At 36.2% G+C, this 23,274-nt stretch overlaps 1 protein-coding gene across 1 annotated transcript; it reads right to left on the bottom strand.

The window, feature by feature from the left end:
- Positions 1-2,104: 2,104 nt before the first annotated feature.
- Positions 2,105-21,977, bottom strand: brd3b (bromodomain containing 3b). The gene is made up of 13 exons (XM_016542008.1): positions 21,853-21,977; positions 20,021-20,355; positions 16,774-16,911; positions 16,515-16,659; positions 16,013-16,191; positions 13,331-13,702; positions 11,317-11,445; positions 11,048-11,236; positions 10,533-10,601; positions 8,865-9,082; positions 7,272-7,561; positions 5,632-5,760; positions 2,105-4,167 (listed from the first exon to the last, which is right to left on the bottom strand). The coding sequence occupies exons 2-13, from the start codon at positions 20,219-20,221 to the stop codon at positions 4,046-4,048; spliced, it is 2,181 nt and encodes a 726-aa protein (XP_016397494.1). The 5' UTR covers positions 20,222-20,355; positions 21,853-21,977; the 3' UTR covers positions 2,105-4,045.
- Positions 21,978-23,274: the final 1,297 nt, after the last annotated feature.

Below are 23,274 nucleotides of genomic sequence, written 5' to 3' on the forward strand. Positions count from 1 at the left end.
ACTTATTGTGATTGTCAATAAAAGCCTTTGACACTTATGAAATTCTTGTAATTATACTATAGTATACCATAGTAACATCTGACAAAAAAGATCTAAAAACACTGTAGCAGCAGACTTTGTGAAAATCAATATTTGTCATTCTCGAAACTTTTGGCCACGCTGTATTATCTATGCACATGATTGCACTCGGAACCATTAAACGTTTCAGGTTTGCAGTCGGACGCGCATTCAGACGGACGTTGTTGCCACAGGCAGCCGCTGGCGTCTGAGTTTAACTAGCCGCTGTTTTTTCCTCGAATTACTACACGAAACCGTGAACTGTTGATCAAATGTGAATACTACAGAAGAGCAGGTTCTCATAAAACTATCTTGTTCATATAATCCAACTACTATCAGCTCATTTTCAACTGCATGAAACCTCGCCAGCCAACAAAATGCAGAGGATTAACGTTAGCATCAAAGCCTCGTTTTGATTACGCGCAAGACAAGCGTTTGAAGAGGCTGTTCTCACTTCATCAAACCTGCTGCTTCGGGCCATTTTTCTAACGGCAAGTTCTAAGCCGAGACGACATACGAGATGTTCACCCTCTTGAGAGATTTACCAAGGCGTCTGCCCGCACTTCACCTTTACTCGCGATGACGGAGCGCTGTCCTTTAGCTGAGAAGGCGATGTCGGAGGGCTTCGCGCGGCTCCGCTTCAAGGACACGTCGCTGCTGATTTGGCAGCAGCTGGAGAAGGCGCCTCCGACCAGTTACCTGAGCCGCAGTCAGAGCTCGTGGTACAGCCAGTATGGCAACCAGGCAGTTGTGGTACGGGACAAAACAAGACTGAAAGACTCCGATAGCACTGGACAGTCCCGGATTTGTGCTGTTATGTGATCGTGGTATTCTTCTCGTGACTGATAATTCGCTTCACACACATTTGATTGTTACCGTCCATCAACAGAACTGCGATCTGTCCACATGTCATTATTTCAGACAGTCGGGTGCTCATGCTTACACTGAGATTCATGAACAATGCATCATACAGTATTTTGAACATTTATACAGTGCCACAGCAGTGTAGATGGAGCAACATCACCCGTTTATTACAGTTACTGACTAACGAGTACTAAAACTCAGTTTAACTGAAAATCCTAATTTGAACCCAGATTCAAAGTGAGCACGTATTTTATTTGACTGGATATACCAATTGAACAAACGACTTTATTCAAGTTAGTGAAAATGTTTTCCGTGGAAAAAGATAATGAAAGTATCTATCAATCTATCTTACTGCATTATGCATTACACGAGTGGCCCATTATTTATAGTTTAATAAATAAATATATATATATATATATATACATATGAACCTCTACAATTTTATAATGTGAATGACTTTTATTTTCACTCAAAATGGTGACAACAAACTTATTTATATGCATTGTTTTAAATATTAAATATGAAATCTTAATAATACACTAATACACTAATAATAGACCCTGTAAGTATTATGTATGTTGTATCGATTTTTCACATTTCCTTTTATGGAGCTTTGATGCCTCCAAAAAAATGTAAACATGTGATTTAAATGACTTAAGCTGGCACATTTTGACAGCTTGTCATTACACTGCTCAAGAAAGTATTTTTCATCCTAATCTTGCGTTTTAACGTCTTCTAAAAATACAAAATAAATAAAAATAGAAACATCAAGTGCACTCAAATAAATATATCTACATAGTAAAAAGACACTCCTATGGGTTTTTGTGATTTATTTACGAAAAACGAGGGGCTCAGTGTCCAAATCTCAGATTAGTTTATACATCAGATATTATCATGTAAGTCTGTGCCAAAACATACTTGTCAACTTGCTTTAACTTGCTGAACTTAACATATGCAGTGCTACCGATTTTAAAATTTTACTCGAAAGAATGACATTTACATGTTATAAACGGCTCAAAAAGTTTTAAGAAATATACTGTAAATTGGCATGCAATACACAAATGTTCTCTCTCTTTCTCTCATAAAAAAGAACTAAAATACTTAGACCCCAAGACAGAGTTGACGAATAAGTAGTGAATATACATTTATATCTGTAATTATATATCCTATGTATCTTTATATCTCTGCATCATGAAGCTCAGTTGTATTTACTGGACTCTGCTGGAGGAATTGAGGAACAGGAGCTGTAACAAAAATTATCTTAAGAGACAAGGTAAGTTATAGTCACAAGGAACATGTAATGCAATACAGTGGTATAATGAATAAAATCAAAACATAATTAAAAGCATCCTACATATAAGAAGAAAACCAATGAAGTCACTTAACATCACGATTTTTGATGTATTTTCATGATAAAAAAAAAATAAAAATTATATACACATTGGCTTCAACTTGATCAGTTATACCGGACCCATTTTACTTTATTTTAGTGTGCCAACTAAACTTAAGGCAACAAGATCACATCCAATGATTTTGAGGGGTTCAGAGTTCAATTCAAGACTGTTAAATGAAATAAAACCTTGCCAATGCCACAAATGAGTGGCATTACTGCAGCCACAAGAAGAAAGAGAGAAAATAACCTCTAATACATTCATATTTTTTTATAAAGATTATCAGTCATGGTCCATTTCCAAACTATTCTGGATACATGGCAAGAGGTGTCTAGGTACCATTGAAAGCATTCAATACACCATTTGAGAAAAACTAAAGTAAAATTGAGAACATACATTAGTTGTAATACTTTCAACTAAAAATAACTATTGTCAAACACATATCCTTCTGAAAATAAATCTAGCACTGCTGCTTGAAATCTTCTCAAAGAGAAATGCTCAATTTCATCTTTTTCTTAACCGAAATCTCCTTTAAGTGGCTATTTGTGCAAGAGAGCTAGTCTTCACTTGGTTTTCCCCATGGAAGAATTTCATTGAGGCTGATTCATTCCAATCTGCAGCCTTGTGGGTGTTTTTAACATCTGAATGTATTTTACCATTATTTTGGATCCCCCCCATTTCATACATACTGAATTTAAATCACAACTTTGATTGTCCTATGAGTGGACTTAGTAAAGATGAGGCATATCAGATAGAACGTAGGAAATGAGAGAGTTAGGGCTAGGGCACCTACATATTAATAGTAAAAAAATTAAATAAAGACGACAATCCGAATAAAAAACAAACAAACGAATGAGCGTATGATATAGATTAAAAACAAACAAACCAAAAAATTCCGACATAATTCTACATCAAATACTGAGACCGCATCGGAAAAGAAAATTTACAGTTGAAATAGCCAAAAATAATTGCGAAGCCACTGAAAACGGTTTAATAATGATACTGACCGTTTCCTGATGCAGTCTAGAGTACTAGTGAGTTATGCTGAGCTGAATTTCTTACATTTAAACTGGTCAACTGGAAACATTTCTGTCGAAAACACACATAATTTTGTGCCTTTTTGGATTAAAAAAAATAAATAGATTCTCTTAAAAATGGTAGCAATGAAGAGTATTATCATAGTCAGCAAAATAAATGTGGAATGAGTTGAAAAGTTGTGCCAACATGACAGAACCACACAAGAGTGAGAGAGCCGATAATTCATTGTTCCTTCAGATTTTGAGACTTTGTGTAGCTACTCGATCAGTAAAAATGCAGCCAGGCATTTGTCAGTTTTTCCACTAATGCATGTTTTCAGTATGGATCTAACGAGCAGCAACCTAAAGAAGAAAGAAAGAAAAAAAAAAACCAACGGACACAGAACCGTTTCACCTCCACAACTGACAGATTTTCAAAAAAAAAAAATTTTTTTTTGTCTTTTTTTTTTCTTCCTCTGGTGATACCAGGCGTTTCCCTTTGAGGGCCAGCGAGAACCTTAAAACTGCTTGAACTATTCCAACTCTCCTCTTTGTCTAAGCCAAGAGCATCCTACAAACTATTTTAAAATATCCTCTGCCATCTGCAATGCGTCTAGCTCTTTAGAAAATGGGTCTTCAGAGAGATACTATCATGACAGCACACACTACTCGTTAGAAAATAGAGGAGGTTGAAATATGTGGCGTGCCGACTGGAGTTCAGTCTGAGTCACTGCTCTCGGAGCTGGAGCCGCTGGAGCTGCTGCTGCCCGAATCTGAAGAACTGCTGCTGCCACTCAGCCGAGATGGCCCGCCCCCCTGCGCTGACCCCGCCTTCTCTGCTGGGAACAGGAAAGACAAGTGATTGCGACCTTCAATATGTGTGAGAAAAACAAACACTGAAGGCGCATATTTTATGCAACCCATTTCCGTTAAGAGCTTTGTCTCTATATTGTTATCTTAAACGCCTTTACCCACACCTGCAGCTGTGTATTATGATAAAGCAGAGACATGCACAAAGAAAGCAAAGAACTGGTCTCGAAAGGACAGAATATATTACGTGCCCACCAAAGCAGCTGATATCAAGTGAAGTCAGTTAGTTACAGCACAAACAACCACATTCATCAGTTATTAGCCTCTTTAGCAGGTTTAACCAAATGTTATGCTTTGTCCAAACCAGGGCTCAACAGCAAGGATTTTTTTTTATGCCAGTAGTTCAGACTTCCCATGCTGGCCCCAACACAAAAAAAATTGAAATTTTATTAAAATAAATAAATATTAAATTTATAATTTAATATTTACCTGTATAAATGTGAAATTCTAATTTTTTACATTTTTATTGAATAAAGTACAAAAATATCTACATGCACTTCTGTTTCAGCGTTTGCAGTAAGATTTTTAATCTTTCTGAAAGAAGTCTCTTGTGCTCACCAAGGCTGCATTTATGTGATCCAAAAATATGGTAAAAAGAGTAATATTGAGAAATATTATTACAATTGAAAAAAAAAATCTATTTTATGATCTATTTAATCAATGTTGAAAACAGCTGTGCTGCTTAATATATACTTTTTTCCTTTTTTTTTTTTTTACAGGATATTTTGATGAGCAGTTAAGGTTCAAAAGTTGAAGAAGAACTTCATAAGAACATCATTTATGTGAAACTGAAATCTTAACTTTATAAACATATTTGTCACTTTGGATCATTTAATGCATTCTTGCTGAATAAAGGTATTAACTTCTTTAAAAAATAAAAAAATAAATTACTGACCGCAAACTTATAAACAACATTGTATAGACAGTTATTATAATCATACAGTAACTCCAAGACAACTATAAATTCATGTACATTTTAGATAGAAAATGATGGCATTTATTGTTTTGTAATTTAAACGCATTATTTCTGAATCTACCAAGACTATTAAAAGTCAAAGACCATTAAATACTATTAAAATTTAAATAAAAGATTGAATCTAGTTAAGAAGTTTAAAAAGTTGACAAGCAGAATTAGCTAGCAAATTTTTAAAGAAATAGCAAAATATAGCGCTGACCCAATATGGTAAGAGAGAGTCCCAACAAGTGGTCCGAAACTGGGGCCAGCAGTCCACCCTTGTTGTTGAGCCCTGCAAACCCTCTTCAGTGTGTGAATAGCATTTCATATGAAGGTCTGACAGAAGCCCTTTGATCAAGTTAGTCAAAATAGTGAAGCAAAAAGCCTATCCTTATCTCTGTTTTCTTATCCTGCCCTCCTAAATCTAACCCAGTTTGGTCACCTGTCTGCTCACATCTGCACACTACCACACAGGTACCTTTTTTGGGTGGTTTCTTGTTGTTGTTGTTCAGTTGTCCGCTCACGTCCTGTAGCCTCTTTTCTAACTCTTTCTTCTTTTCCTGAACCAGTTCCTCTTTAGACTTGGCACTCTTTTTCCCAGTGCCCGCTGCAGGAGACACACAGCGGTGACTGGTGAGTAACGGGTTGCCCTCGTAGCCCACCGCCGTGGCAACAAGCAGCAAAAAGCACTCTACTACACTGGTTTTTAACCACTTTGTGTTAAAGGAATCTATCAGGTTCGATGCAAGTTAAGGCCAAATGGCAGCATTTGTATATAACCAGAAAAAATAATTTAGACTCGTTCCTCATTTTCTTTTTTAAAACAAATATCTAGGTTCCATTAAGGCACTAACAATGGAAGTGAATGGAGCCACTTTTTGTAAGATTTAAAAACAAATAAGATTATTTTATGAAACAATTACATAACTTATTCTGTTAAAACCTTTATATTTGAGTTGTAAAGTTATTCTCATAATTTTTAGTTGGTGTTGTGGGAAAAAAGTGAAATTCAATATAACCTTTAACAGAAAAGGTTAGTAAGCACTTTCTTCAAACTAAAACCATGTTAACATATATTGTTTACATCTTGTTCATTTTCTCTATTGTCTTTTTGTCCGATTTTCAAATACTTTTTGCTTCAAATCAAAGTTTGTAATGTTGTGATTCACCGCGTAGCTGGTTGGTTTGGTTCATGGCTTAGAACTTTGGCTTCGAACAGACGTTTTTAAAAACCTTATGGTAAAAATGAATGGGAATGAATTCCAGAACCATTGCGTTCACTATTGCACTCCATTGAAACAACAGTGTGTATTTTATAGTGCTGTCAAACGATTAATCGCATCCAAAATAAAGGTTTTTGTATAATAAATGTGTACTGTGTATATTTGTTATGTATATATAAATACAAACACATGCATGTATACATTTAAGAAAAAATATGTTATGTTTATATATTAAACATATTTATATATAATATAACAATATAAATGTATATACACATGTAAATATTTTCAAAATATATACTGTATGTGTGTGTATTTATATATACATAATAAATAAGCACAGTACACATACATATATTATGTAAACAAAAACTTTTAATTTGGATGCGCGATTAATCGTTTGGCAGCACTAGATTTTAACATTGATGGACTGACCCTGTCATTTTTTTTTTAATTATAGGAGGGACAAGTAGAAATTACTTTTTGCAATAATCAGCATTAGGCCACAAATGCTGTCGATTGAGCGTAACTATTAATGAACCCAGAATATTCCTTTATGAAGTATGAGTAGTGCAGTGTGCACATTAATTACATGTACACTGCGTTCAATTTGGAAATTCATAGTCTGATCAAATGTTCTCTATTTTATACTGATGTACTCTTTAAACCCTTGAAGCTTCACTTGGAGGTATTAATAGGGAAAGCACATGTAAGATAATCCACCAAAAATCATGCAACACATTGGAGAAGGTGAGTGCTCCCAGCTCAAAGGAGGAAATAGCACAGCCCATTTCAGCTTTTAGAGCAGACGGACCAGGCAAGAAAAGAGAGCTGCTGGTCTCTAAAATACTGTAGTAGCAACACATCTGCAGAGAAGGAAAAGAAAGGCACTTACGTAAAGGTTTGCGCTGCTTTTTCTGTAAACAGGACTTGACGTATCGCTCGAGCTCACGCAGCGTGGAAGGCTTGAGCGTTTCGAAGTCGATCTCGATCTCGTCCGGGTTGGAGTCTCGCAGCGACGGCTCACGCGACTGGATGATGTGGACCACGCGGCCCAGTTTCTCACCCGGCAAACGGTTGATATCCAGGCTGAGCTGCCGTTTCTCGTCGTAAGACATGGGAAGAGACTCCTCCTCGTCAGACTCGTAGTTTGCAGAGCCAGGTTTGCCCCCCTTTTTCGGTTGCCTGTGGATTGGAGGTGTAGATTGCTCAAAGGCTTCGTGACCTTAACTTTACACGTAAGACTGAACTGGCATGCTGAGATTGAGATAGTGACAGTATGCTCACATAACCACTACTACCAATAAATGGAACATTGTGTGTTATTGCATTGCTTTGACTTACACTGATGTCATATCTCAATATTATAACTTTGACCAACATGTACAAGGCAGGCCTAATAATCAGCTGATATTTTCAGTTGATTATTGGTTAATAAGTGTGCCTGCTTGGCCTATTAGCAAGTGTTTGCCTTGTTTTCCTTTCTGTGGAGCTTCAGTTTTCTACGGAAGCCTGTTTCCGCAGAGTGAGAGAGAAACTTTAAAATAAGAAACAAGGTCAAAGAGAAATAAGCTGCAATAATGAAAGACAGCCACAATTATATATAACGTTATGGCAAGAGACATACACTACTGTTCAAAAGCTTGGTATCAGTTATATATTTGTTTTCTTTTGTTGAAAGAAATCATTATTTTTATACAGTAATGAAGCAATAAATTGATCAAAAGCTAAATTAAATACATTTATAATGATACAAAAGATTTTGGTTTCAAATAAATGCTATTTCTTTTGTACCACAGTTTCTACAAAAATATTAAGAGCTCAACTGTTTTCAACATTTATAATAATAAGAAATGTTTGTTGAGCAGCAAATCATCATAGAAGGATTTCTGAAGGATCATGTGACACTGAAGACTGGAGTAATGATGCTGAAAATTCAGCTTTGCATCACAAAAATAAATAACATTTTAAACCTATTTTAAATTATAACAGTATTTCACAATATTTTAGTTTTTACTGTATTTTTGATCAAACAAATGCAACCTTGGTGAGCATACTTCTTTCAAAAACCTAAAAGATATTTTGAATGGTAAAGTCCTAATTATGAGAAATAAAGTTGCAATTTATTAAATGTATTAATTTTTTATTGATTTATTAACCTATTTTATTTATTATTTTTAATCAGAGGTGGAAACAGGTTTCCATAGATTTCAGATATTTTAGAGGGAATTTGAATAAAAATTATGTCAAATGTGTACATCCTATTGCCTAGTAAGACCTACATAATAAAATATAGAATGTCTAATGTTGCCTAATTATATGGCTAATTATTTGAAATTATAACATAGGTATATAAGCATTATATTTAACAAACTGTCACCATTCTTTCTAGATATCACACACAAAAAAAACATAACCACTATAAATGGGATCAAAAAGGTATCATACAGTTAGCTGTAAATATCTCAACTGTAGAAAACAAGCTAACCTCGTGGTGGATGTGCTGTTGGGTTTCCGCGCGGAGGTCTTCTTCTGCTGAGTTTGCTTATTTGTTTGTGAGGACTTGGCCTTTTTGTCATCTTCCACCTTGACCTTGCTTTTGTCTTTGTCCTTCTCTTTGTCTTTTTTCTTCTTCTCTTTCTTTTTCTTTGGTTTGCTCACAGGACCCTGTGACAGAGCGGCTAGCTGTTCATGAACAGCCTTCAGCTGAGGAGGAAGGTGGAGGGAATGGTTAGCAAGCAGGGGGATGGGCATGCTGCATCGAGGCTAATGTAAAACACTAGGATCTTAGCTGTGCGGGGACAGATGATGGGACTGGTGATGAAGGGAAGAGTTTGAAGGATACTGAATGACATTTGTCACCTACATATCTCCCATTTTCATGGAAATGCTCTCCCCAGAGAAGAGGACTCTTATTTTGAAACATTTGCCAAACCCAGCAAAATTTTGTTCACTTATGAATTCTTAGCAAACAAAATGGGCATAATCATTTTTAATTACTTTAAAATTCCAAATATTCAAATGTCACAGCACATTAATCAAACAGTTCTACAAAGACAATATCTTTGTCCAGTATTTCTGAAAAACCCACATGTAAGCAGTTTAAAGTAGGCATTAATTGAAAATTCACCCTAGGGCTGGGCAATAAACAATATTTGATCAAGATTTCAATAACATTTGTGTTCATGTGTGTGTGTGTGTGTGTCTGTGTGTGAATGAATGGCGTAGTTTCGTCTACTACACAAGCTCAAAAATGTGTGATGCTCACTGTGTTTTCAGAGTCTGCCGTCTCGATATATGAGAACATGAACTTTATCTCCAGAGCTGCTTCTGAGAGTCACTTCAACAGCTTTTCATTATATAATTTGAGAAAAACTACAGTCAAATACACAATGAAAATCAAAGATTAAATCATAAAACTGAATTTAAAAAATATATAAAAATGTAGCTAGTCTGTGGCGTTATGAACAAGTTATGTTTACATTCATTCTCAAGGTCTAACAAACACGTGGAAAGAATTTCCTTCCCCATTAATGGTAACTGAATATTGTGATAAATGTCAATTTATTGTGATAACATTTTTGGCCATATTGCCCAGCCGTAATTCACCCTATTTTCTAAATGCAAATTACTGATTGTATTGTGAAGGATTAATCCATGCAAGTTTCATTGTTTTTTTTTACTAATTCTTTATTCTCCAATCATTTTGTCCACTTAAACCCCGCCACTTTTTCACAACCAACTGCATGCTCATATTCAAATCTGCATCTATCCAATCAACAACCAATGGACAGGATCAAATCTCTGCACTACACATTTTTATTTTTTGATAATTCATTCTACTTCTGTTTCATGGCAGCATTAAACCTCCTTTAAAGAATGAAAAAGACTTTACCATGATGATTTGGAAGCACTGGAGACCACATCCCGGCAAAGAATTTGGATTCTCACTGACAAACATGCCAGTCAATGTCATTCGCAGAGCAAAGAGGGAAACAGAGCCAAAAGACTAGCTGAGTGACAAAGCAAGCTCACTTGAGGGAGATGCCCAGCTCAAATACACCCCATAAAGCACCACCTTAACCCTCTACCGCTCAAATAAGAAGAATGAAGGAGTTAGTGGGGTGGGGGACCGGGAAGTAAAAATATCATTCACCTGAAAATGTTTGGCACACCCGTTTTTTGTCCCCGCCCTGTTACCATTGGGCTGCTCCACAGCGAATTGCTGGGAAAAAAGCCAAAGTGAAATCAACGGACAAAATAGTCATTCTCAAAAATGTATTTTAACAACAGACTGTGTAATGATGAGAGCAGAGTAACTACAATTGACATCAATATGTTTGACACTGAGAGATAGCAAAATTAAAAATTGTCATCTGAAGTTTGACAGCATGCAAGCCAATGTATACCAAGATGCCAACACAAACTGCAGAGGCGGTAGAGGGTTAAACCTTCAGTCCAGGGTGAAGATGGGCAGTCGTTTCCAAAACATTACGAAAACAAGAGACATTAAGGAAAAACAAAAAAAGTCCAAATGATTCTGACACAAGAAGTCAGACTGAGGAGGTGGTGGTGAATGTGAGGGGGAGTGGGTGTGGCCTCTGCCTGTCTCTCCACCCTTGGTTTGGATCTTGGTCCTCAAGTGGTGACACCCACCTGTTTGCCACTCACCTGTTCCTGCAGCTCAGCCAGCCGAGTGGCCCGTTCCTCCTCCGAGTCGGAGCTGGAGCTGGAAGAGTCCACGCTGCTCTCGCTGCTGCCGGTGCTTTTGCTCACCACTGCCGTGGCCGACACCGCATTGGGTGAGGACGGCTCTACGGGTTCATCGGGCATCTTAGCGAATTTCATCTCAAACACATCCTGCAGGACATGGACAAATATGATTGGTGAGATCTGAAAGCACATGATAAAGCACAATGGCTCAGTGTCAAGTGTCACACCTGGAGTTTTCTTGCCATGGCAACGACCTCGTGATCGGGTGGGTTGTATTTGTAACAATTTGAGAACATTAACCGAATATCTGCTGCGAAACTTTGGGCGTCTTGGTATTCTCGACTGTCCATCTTTTTCTGGAAAAGAGAAATTGCATGCGGCACAGTTTAGCTTTATAAGTAATTTTTTTTTTTTAAGATATAAAAACTAAAGCAACATACAATAAATCTTGGATATAACACTTCAAAGAAAAGTTTATTATATAAATATAATAACTAATGTATATATGATGAATTCAGAATAATTGGGATATTTTTACCAGTCATCTCAATTGCAAAGTGTCCCAATTTACCTGAATTCTCTCTCTATAATAAATAGTTTTCTTTATAGAAATAAATGATCTTTTAAAATAAAAAGTTTACCATATAAATATAATAACTAAATATATATATACACACACACACTCAATAGTTTATTTATATCTTTATATATCTTTGTGTGCGTACGCATGTGTAATTAAATGAAAGAAAAGTTAACTATATAAATATAAAAAACTATAACTAATAAATGTTAGTTTATTTAAATCAATACAATTATTTTGAAATATTTACTATACAAATGAAATATTTACTATGAAATAACTCAAATAAATTAGTTATAATAAAGTTAAAATATAAACTACTGTGTGTGTATATATATATATATATATATATATATACACATACTGTACATATAATTCAAAATAAAGTTTATTATATAATATAGAAACATATATGTGACATATATGTCTCAAGTCACTGGGGTATATTTGTAGCAATAGCCAAAAATACATTGTATGGGTCAAAATTTTTCTTTTATGCCAAAAATCATTAGGATATTAAGTAAAGATCATGTTCCATGAAGTGTATATATATATATATATATATATATATACACATACTGTACATATAATTCAAAATAAAGTTTATTATATAATATAGAAACATATATGTGACATATATGTCTCAAGTCACTGGGGTATATTTGTAGCAATAGCCAAAAATACATTGTATGGGTCAAAATTTTTCTTTTATGCCAAAAATCATTAGGACATTAAAAGTGACATATCATGAAAATCTGACTTTTCCAGGTTTTAAGTGCTATTATCAGTTCCCCGGTGCATCTACTAACCAAGGAAACGTGAAAAAGATTAACTCAGTAACTTTGCTTTGGTAAGCCTTTTTCTGCAAGCGTCTGAAAAAGCGAGCGCGTCTGGTTTCGCTCCCTTGGTGACGTTGCAAAGGGATCTCATTATAATATTACCGCCCCTTTATCTGTAAGTTTCCACCCAAGCGCCGTCATTTTGATTTCGCAAGCGACAACAGTGTAGCAGCTCTAATGCCATGACGAAATTTTGAGCAAAGCATGCTAACTGTTCTGTCTTTGGCTGCACAGATGAGCACAGAACACTATTTACAGTCCCAGCCTCAGAGGAGACAAGAGAGCAGTGGATTTATTGATTTATTTACTGTATATTGCTGCTGCCACACAGATCTAAAATAAACGATTAGTAATATGCATTGCTAAGAACTTCATTTGGACAACTTTAAAGGCCATTTTCTCAATATTTAGATTTTTTTGCAACCCTCAGATTCCAGATTTTCAAATCTTTCAAAAAAGTTGTATCTCGGCCAAATATTGTCCTATCCTAACAACATCAATGGAAAGCTTATTTATTCAGCTTTCAGATGAAGTATAAATCTCAATTTCGAAAAATTTACCCTTTTGTGGTCCAGGGTCACATATTATATATAATGGAGTTAAAAATAACTATAAATGTAATAGTTATAGTTTGTACATAAATACTTTATTTATAGTGCAATAGTTTATTTATATAATAATTTGGAATTTTCACTTTTGCTTTTTTGTGTAACGTTTATTTATATAAATTAATATCTTAGATTCTTGAGAATATTTACTACTATATATACTTAAATAACTGAAATAATTTCTGACTTTTCAAGATGAAATTGTATGCCATACTTTGACAGTGCTGAGGTCCATTGGTTGCTTGATGATTTCATGATAGTCATGCAGCTCGAGCGCCTCTGCATCTACGGGCTTGTAGAAGGGCCAGGCGTAGGCCGCATGCTTCTTGGAAAGCATCTCTTTAAGGATAGTATCACAGTATTTGAGATGATCGTTGAGCTTGCTTTTCTTGTTGCCTTGCTGCTGGACATCTCCATCCTCGAGGTCCTTTTTGGGAGGTTTGATGGGTCGACCTGTGCTCTCTCGTCTGGAAATGACTTTACTGTGTTTGGATTCCAACATCGCAGTGGGCGACTCACTTCTGCTGGCAGTGATCGCGCAGGTTGTGGGTGTGGTAGTGTCTGCTTTCCGCTTCACCCCTTTCTTCTGAGGAAAATTAGATCGGCATGTGTGTTAGAACACGAAGGAAATAGGGATGTGCAAAAAAAAAAAGACAGATCAGTGGGGTGTCTGACAGACTACTCTTAAGGAAGCATTTTATAAGTGGTCTGGTTTAGGCTCAAGTTGATTAGACACCCATCAGTAAACATGCTTTTTTTTTTTTTTTTAAGAGATCATCATTTTATTGCACAAACTATCATAGTCCTCACAAAAAAACTGATTATGCATAATAATGGGAACATTGCTCACAGTAGGCGATGTGAAATGTATTGCTGAAGGCAGCGAATCTGTTACAAAAGCTGTTTTGATGGCTAAACCGGAGGTGCTTTAGGAGATGAATTTAGAGATGAGACATCTCAGAAAAGGTTTTAGTGTGCTGACAATCTTACAGCTACTTTTAGACTGTTAACACACTAAAGCACAGCATGCTGTCAGAAAACTAAAGACCTCTCAAAGAAGTTGCATCTCTAAATTCATCCCTGTGACGAGTGGGGGCGGGGCCGAGAGCCGTGGGAACGGAGCGAGGCCGGTGGAGTAATTGATAATGAGCGACACCTGCACCACTCACCGGTCTCGAGTCTCACGGAGGAGCTCCGGAAGGATAAAAGGGAGGAGTGACGACAGTGAAAGACGAGAGAGGACCAGGCCTGGATTTTATTTTGTGTTTTGTGTGCGGCAGTCGTCCGCGAGGGGTTGCCGCTTTACTTTCGTTTTGTGTTTGTTTATTTTATTAAAGTTTTAAATGTTCGCCGGTTCCCGCCTCCTTCTTCCCGATCTACAAACGTTTGTTACAATCCCCTTTAAAGCCTAGCTGCTAAAAATATTTAAAGCTAAAAAAATGGAAGTAAAAGAAAAAAATAATCAAAATTAAAGAAAAAAATTGTATTAATATCCTGTGGCAACCTTGTGGATAACCTTAGTATTACAGCATTCATCTCAGTTGAAATGTCTGATAGTTTTTAATTTACTGTTAGCCCTCAAGAGCATTATAAATTTATGAATCTAAGCATGTTTCCTCAGAATGACTTGTCCATATGTAAAAAGTTTTGAGTTTCCTTTTTTACCGTTACTTTAATAAATTGCCATGGCAACACCATTCAAGATATCCAAAATCTGTTCGCAATTTAGCATCTTCCATATATCTTGGCATCATGTTGTGAAAGTTTAGGGTGAATTTCATGAATTCCCTAGGAGGAGTATGCAATAATGCACAGCCTGATTTTAAAAAAAAATCCACATTCAAACCAAAATAGCCAACTTCCTGTTGGTCGTAGCTACTGTCTGTAAATTATAAAGTTGTCTGGCTTGATGAGAACAATATATTTACAGAGTTTGGTGACTAAGCAATTCTAAGAATGTTAAGTGCCTCAAAACCAGCCGAGAAAAATATTTGCCATGGCAACACTGTTTAAGATATCAGAAATCCGTTCACAGATTTACATTGGGTGTGTTTTGACATTATTCTGATGAAGTTTGAAGCAACCGGGTAAAAGATGTCGATTTCAAAACGTTTTTAAAAGTCCCACACTTCCTGCTGCCAGTTGGTGGCTCTATAACTTTGACTCATAATAGTCACATCTATGTGATCTGCCTCATACAATGAACAAACGGCTGAAGTTTGATCAAAATCAGACATTGTATGCAAAAGTTATTAGACACTTCCTGTCATGGCCAAACCTTTCAAGATATCAAAAATTCCTTCGCAATTTAGCTTCCCAAATGTCTCCAGATCATGTTGATTGAGTTTGTTGCCAATCGGATGAAAACCCTAGGACAAGTATATCAAAATCCAGAGCATGCGTTTTCACAAAACCCTGAATAGCCGACTTCCTGTTGGGCGGAGCGCTGAATGTGAGCACGAACGTTGTTTGGGCATATCTATATGTGTATGAATTTTGGTGACTAGGTGAAATGGTGTGCGCTACAGAGCCCCTCGAAATTGGCCATTTTAAAAGCTGTGCCACAGGCCCCCTGGTGACCCCCCATGTGAAACTCTGCCTGACCCTGATGGCCACAGATTCCAACAAGTGTACCAATTTTCATGTTTTTGAGCATGTTAAGGGCCCCAAATGCCCCCGAAACCTTGAAAACAAATGTAATTAAAAAAAAAAAAAATCCTTAGAAAACAAGCCCTTAGTGGCTTGGGTCATACTGATCCATCCCTAAAACAAAACTATTTTTTTCTTTCCCCCTGCCTACAAATGACCTCAAAATGTACTCTGCTATGACATGAACAATGAAAAGGACAGATCAAATAAAACCCTGCTACTTCCACATAATTTTAACTGGACTTACTTTGACAACAGGCTGTACGGTTGGGATCATGGACGTGGCAGGGGGCACAGCTTGGACATTGGAGGTGATGGTCGAGACTGGAGTCGCAGCTATTACAGGAGTCTGAGCCAGCTGAGGAGGGGAGCTAGGACATGACGAGGATGGAGAACCAGTAGTCAGTGCTATCGATTGTTGGTTTTCTGTTTGGATGTGATAATGACAAGGTCAGCTGGAAACTCTCCTTCAAGCAGCATGTCACTGGTAACTTCAAATGTTTATTATTTGTGACATCCTGGACATTGGAGGTGATGGTCGAGACTGGAGTCGCAGCTATTACAGGAGTCTGAGCCAGCTGAGGAGGGGAGCTCGGACATGACGAGGATGGAGAACCAGTAGTCAGTGCTATCGATTGTTGGTTTTCTGTTTGGATGTGATAATGACAAGGTCAGCTGGAAACTCTCCTTCAAGCAGCATGTCACTGGTAACTTCAAATGTTTATTATTTGTGACATCCGGTCAGTTACCTGAAGTAGGAGGTGGTCCAGGTTTCCGTGCTTTACCCTTCGGTGGTGGGGGTAAAAGTTCCACCTCCTCCTGGGGCATCTGAGCTACCTTTTGGAGGAAAATCTTTTCCAAGGCTTGAGCCATGAGGACAATGTCATCTGTGGGCTAGGACAATATATCAAGGGAAATTAATTTAAATGGCACATTATAAAACAGAGTGGTAATGAAAGAAAGCATATAATAAAAAAAATTAATTAAGTATTAAGGACTTAAATCTACCTTGTTATAGATGTAACAGTTTGTGAACATAGTGTTAAAGTCCTGCATGCATTCGCCAGCAGTCCAATAGTAATTATTCTCAAGTCGCTTCTTTATGGTTCCCATGTCCATTGGATTCTTGATAATTTTATGGTAGTCCTATATAACACAGACCAATAAATTACACCAGCTCTAGTGCATTAGGTGAAAGAAAACAAACATTTAGAGGTGATTTATAATTTTTTGGATGTTCAAATAATAAATCTATAATTAATCATTTATATTTTATTTCCCAAAAATAACACTCTAGACATTTCAGGCGTCTACAGATATGAACAAGTTAAATTTAAGACTTTTAAAGACCTTTTTAATACCACCTTATGTGAAATTTAAGACCAAACCTATGATGGAAATACACATTATATTACATACGTATATGTAATATTTAATGTATTAAATGTAAAAAGAAAACAAAATATCAAAAAACGCTGTCAAAAATGCTATTTATTATGATGATATATTATACAGTGAACTTTTCATATCAGCAGACAATATCCCATACAAAATATCCCCACAAAAGCACAGCATCACCGAGATTTTTGGTGATGTAAACTATTTATTCAGAAGCAATATTTTCATTAGTGTCCTATCAGCTTTTACATTCTTAAATCTGCATGTTTTTAATATTTACACCAGGATGTTATTTACCTTTATTTACCTTTATAAAGGCCAATATTTTTTAACCCTATTAAATGTATGCGTCATCTTTCATGTCAAATTCTTACAAAGCAACGTTCAAGCAATTCAATATACACTATAGGGCTGTTACCAATCAAATTAAATAATTTACGCTGCAAAATTACAACTGCAGTAAATAATGTTATGAGATTAATGTTTGAAATAAAATTTTGAATATACAAATAAGACATGTTGGGGGAAAATGCATACATTTAAACATGAGACTAAACCGCCAGTAGGCTCATTCATTCAACCGATTCCTTCAAAAAGCCGAATCGCTCAGTAACAAAAACGCCAAGTGTTGCTTGGAGAATGTGGAATACTTCTGTTCTGATCTTTGTTTGGAACTATTTTCGTTGGTGAAATAGAACAAAACAGTCAATGTTGTGTCTAAAATATAAGTAATATACTTGACTACATTATGTTATAAATAAACTAAACATTTAAAATTTTTTACCTCAGTATGTTTGTTTTGTGAGTTTCTTTATGTTTGCCGTTACGCAAATTTGATTTGATTTCTTCATGTGTCTCTCAGACACAGGCAGCACGAGCCTCACCAGCGCAACATTGATACCAGAAATACACTATCCATCATCAATCGCTGTTTTAACTGAATGTAATAAAATCAGAAGAATCATTCTCATGTTTTGATGTGTCACTAGTTATTTTTTCTCTAGCCATTTTTCAGTAAACTTGCATTAACCCATTTAAAGCAGCTAGGATACTGCTCAGCTAGCTGGTGTACAACTGGATTCTGCTGTCGCAATTCTCTCTGATGATGCAGTAACTACAGCGGAGGAAGTAAACAGTCATTGGGTCCATCAGACTGGAGAAATTTTTGCGGTAATGTGACCAAAAATATTTAAGACCCACTGAATCTGAATTTAAGAAATTTAAGGCTTTTTAAGGTATTATTTTAAGGAAAACTTTTTAAGGACCCACGGCCACCCTGCATTTAAAGTGGCTACTGTCACTCCTATACTCAAGAAGCCTTCACTGGATTCTTCTGTTTTGAATAATTTTCGCCCTATTTCTGTTTTACCATTTATCTCGAAGGTATTTGAAAAAATTGTGTTTGATCAACTCCAGTCTTTTCTCAGTTGCAACGGTATTTCTGAAAAATTTCAATCCTGCTTTAAGTCTGCACATAGCACCGAATCTGCCCTCTTGAGAGTGCTAAACGACATTTTTTTATCTACGGACTCTGGCGACTCTGTGGTCCTCGTGCTTTTGGATCTATCAGCAGCATTTGACACTGTTGACCACTCTACTTTGATATCTAGACTAGAGGCTTGTGTGGGGATAAAAGGAACCGTCCTTAAGTGGTTTCAGTCATACCTCACTGACAGAAAATTCTTAGTCAAGTTAGGTAACTTTTCTTCTTCTGTTGCTCATTTAACCAGCGGTCTTCCTCAAGGCTCTATTTTGGCACCCTCTCTTTTCTCCCTGTATATGCTTCCTCTGGGAACCATTCTAAGAAGACATGGGGTGTCTTTTCATTTTTACACCGACGATACCCAAATTTATCTACCTATCAAGAGAAACGATCCCTCTGCTTTTACTTCTTTAATAAAATGCTTAGATGAAGTTAAATTTTGGCTAGCCCAAAATTTTCTATCCAATCCCAATATAACAGCCAAAAAAAAAAAGTCCAGATTCAAAAACACTTTGACTCAATCAGCTGCATGAGTTTGGGGCGGGACTATCTGCTTGCCCGACCAATATCAGATGGGGGACACCTTTAAAAACAGTAATTGTTTTTGCAATTCAATTTGGTAACACTAGAGGCGCACCTTCAAGTCAAATTTTATCATTATTACATGTCTTTGAAAAAGGTCTCTTATGCTCACCAAGGCTGCATTTTTTTAAATGAAAAATTCAGTATAAACAATATTGTGAAATATTATTACAACTTAAAATAACTGTTTTCTATTTTAAAATGTAATTTATTCCCGTGATGACAAAGCTGATCATTATCAATGTTGAAAACAGATGCTGCTTAATATTTTTGTGGAAACTGTGATACATTTTTTCAGGATTCATTGATGAATAGAAAGTTCAAAACAACAGCATATATTTGAAATATAAATATTTTGTATTATTATAAATGCGATCAATTTAATGTGTCCTTGCTGAATAAAAGTACAGATTTTTTTTAATCTGAACCCAAACTTTTGAATGTTAGTATATCATGGTTTCCACAAAAATATGAAGCAGTACAAATGTTTTCATCATTGGAAATAGTAATACATGTTTCTTGAGCAGCAAATCAGCATATTAGAATGATTTCTGAAGGATCATGTGACACTGAAGACTGGAGTAATGATGCTAAAAATTCAGCTTTCCCATCACAGGAATAAATTACATTTTAAAATAGAAAATAGAAAACATATTTTAAATTGCAATAATATTTCAATAATAATATTACTGTTTTACTGTATCTTATCAAATACATGCAAACTTTGTCTGCATTAAAAAAAAATATATATATATATCTATATGAAATGAAAGCCAAAAACATTTTACTCACTGGCAGATTCAATTTGATGGCATCCACAGGTGTGTAAAAGGGCCACGCAAACTGATGCTTCCATAGAGTCTTCACAACCACATTCTGCATGTATTGTAGCTGGTTAGTTTTTCGGCCAGGCTTACCAGGGTTCGTGACCTCAGGAGGGGGAGGGTTCACAATAGGTGGAGGCACCTGGGCAGGGGATGTGACTACCGACATACTGCTCAGTTAAGGGGAAGAAGTTGCCTGAATGACGTCTGTACGTCTCTTAGCTCAGTTACAATGATCCTCTTGCTGCTCCTTAGTCCCACCTCGACACACACATCCCATCTCAGGACCTGAGTGTCAGCACGCTGCCAGTAAACGCAGAGAAATATCTTATTAAATATACATGAAAATAAAGTCTCTCTCTCTCTCACACACACACACACACACACACACACATACATACATACATACATATATATATATATATATATCTCAATGGAAATGTAACTGCAGAAAGATATCTATCTGTCTATCTATCTATACGTATGTATATATGTATACATATATACAATACAATATCAATAAAACTATTACTGCAGATATGATACCAATTAACACGATTTCTTTACACATTATACTGCTAAAATGCTATAATATATTGCATTATATTGCTATAGTGTACATTTTAATCTAATTTAAAACATACATACATATATATATATATATATCTCAATGGAAATGTAACTGCAGAAAGATATCTATCTGTCTATCTATATGTATGTATATATGTATACATATATACAATACAATATCAATAAAACTATTACTGCAGATATGATACCAATTAACACGATTTCTTTACACATTATACTGCTAAAATGCTATAATATATTGCATTATATTGCTATAGTGTACATTTTAATCTAATTTAAAACTTTATCAAGACCATCATCATGCTGGACGTTGACGTGCATGTGAAAAACAGTATTTGTATTCATTAATATTAATATTTATAACCATTCATGTACAGCAAATGAATTTAAAAATCATTTTCATTTTATTTGTGGTACATTTTACAGCTAAATGCGATATGGTGCATCTTCACCAGTAAATTAGTTAAAAGTCTGAACTGCAATATCGGGGGTTTCACGTGAAAAAATGACTAAAAATACATGGAAAAGGCTGAAAGATTCTATGAACTTGAGCGTTTCATTCCAACTACGTTCAATAGTAGCACCAACAAAACGAACATAATTTCGCTCGCTTATGAGAGGCCATGAAAAATTGCAGGTTTAGTCGGAATTAAACCAAAACACCAGCTAGCAAACTGCGCCCCTGCGCGCCCTCAAAAGGAGCTCTCTAACTGTAAATTTCACCGGAAACACATTTGCAATCGAGCGTGAAAGTAACTGCATCAGGCGTGTGTATATAAGTTCTTGAAAAGATGGCGGGCACGGGAGAGACAGGGCATCGAGTGAGGAATGCCGAGGATCGAGCCCCACCATGTCTTTAATAACCATTGTGTGTGCATGCCGTTCAGCCAGCTAGCTACTCAGCGGGCTAATTTGAAATCAGCCCACAATGCATCTTCCAGCCCGGTTTTTACACTTGATACAATGAGAAAAACAGCGCAAACAATTACAGCGAGCTCTACGTTTACGGATAGAATGGGCTGCGCGTTAAAGAAGGTTTTGTTACATTGTTGCAAAGCGCCGCTCATCGGCTCCACTCTGTCAGAGGAGATCCTGCTAGCCACATTCAGCTGTGTTTTCCCCCCAAAAGACCAATATACATCACCTAAACTGAATATAAACTTCGATCGGAATGCGCTAAACATAAATATGTATGTTATATTTTATTACTTTCACTCCAAGCAGCTCCGGTAGCGTTTTCCTTGCAGATTTTCGGGTAGCTTTTATTGCGAAGAAGCATAATAGATGGCTGGGGTCGACACTGGTTGGGTAGTGTTGTGCGCATGCGCGCTGCGTCGCACGGTATTGTGGTTGTTGTTGTGTTATGAATAACTGTCGCTCTCTGCGCCGCTCAGCCGTTAACGTTCTCATTCCAAACCTCCGATATACACATGTCGTTTATTACAAATATAGAATTGACACTGCAATATAAAGTAAGCAGATCATGTGAATAACCTTGAATATGTTTGTGGTGGGTTGATGAACAACTGACAATACTGCATATAAGAGTTACTTACAAAATAAATAAATGCATAGAAATATTTGTGCTTTTATTAGTTTACTTCTATCTATCTATCTATCAATCAATCAATCAATCAGTCAGTCAGTCAGTCTGTCTGTCTGTCTATCTATTATAAACCCCAAAATTACTATGTAATTTTATTAGTAAGTACTGAACAATAATGAACAATTGTGTGAAAAAGCGACAATGTAGGTAGATAGATAGATAGATTTTAGGATTAATATGATGTCTAATAAAATATTAATATTGAATATAATATTTAATAAACCCGTTTTTGCAGGCAGTCGATAATGTGCTGCACTTGTTTTATCTTGCAACACTGGTGAAAAGAATTTCATAGGCTATATCAAAATAATATCATATTTCTAAATGTCCAGTAAATATGATACAATAATGTAAATACGATGTTTGTAATGTTGCATCTCATGACCGATGAGGTTTCCTCCTCCCAGTAGCCCCTCACTTTGCGATCAGCACTAAACAGACAAAACAGCGAGACTGACCCCAGATCAGCTTTGTATACGGAGTGATGAACAATTTTCTGTTCTATTAGTGCAGGGGTAGGCAAGTTCGGTCCTAGAGAGCCGCAGTCCTGCAGAGTTCAGCTCCAAAAGGGAACGCATTTATATAATATTAAAAAAATGGTTAATACTAAAAGAAGTGTAAGTGGTAGAAATAGAAAAGAAGAGGTTATTATAACTAGGATGAGACTTGGACAGTCAGGATTGAACGCTTCACTGTTCATAACTGGAATACACGAGACTCGTCTATGTGGGAATTGTGGGGAGAAAGAAACAGTGGAGCATGTAATATATAATTAGGCTATCGATTTTTTTTTTTTTAATCAAACTATCACGTTTATTTTTCAAACCCACTGGTCACAATTGAAAGCGGAGCTCAGAAATACCTTGTATCCATCAGACAGGCACTAATATAAAGTAACCTAATAATAAATTGAATAAATGTAAAATAAATCAAGGTAATGGAGAAGTGGCCAAATCAGTCAACAGGACACCGGGATTTTTCCTGACTGACTGCGGGGCTGCAGGCTGTACAGACACACGTCAATG

The sequence above is a fragment of the Sinocyclocheilus rhinocerous genome, unplaced genomic scaffold (assembly GCF_001515625.1).
Source record: "Sinocyclocheilus rhinocerous isolate Xijiao unplaced genomic scaffold, SAMN03320098_v1.1 scaffold157, whole genome shotgun sequence".
Classification (NCBI taxonomy): domain Eukaryota; kingdom Metazoa; phylum Chordata; class Actinopteri; order Cypriniformes; family Cyprinidae; genus Sinocyclocheilus; species Sinocyclocheilus rhinocerous.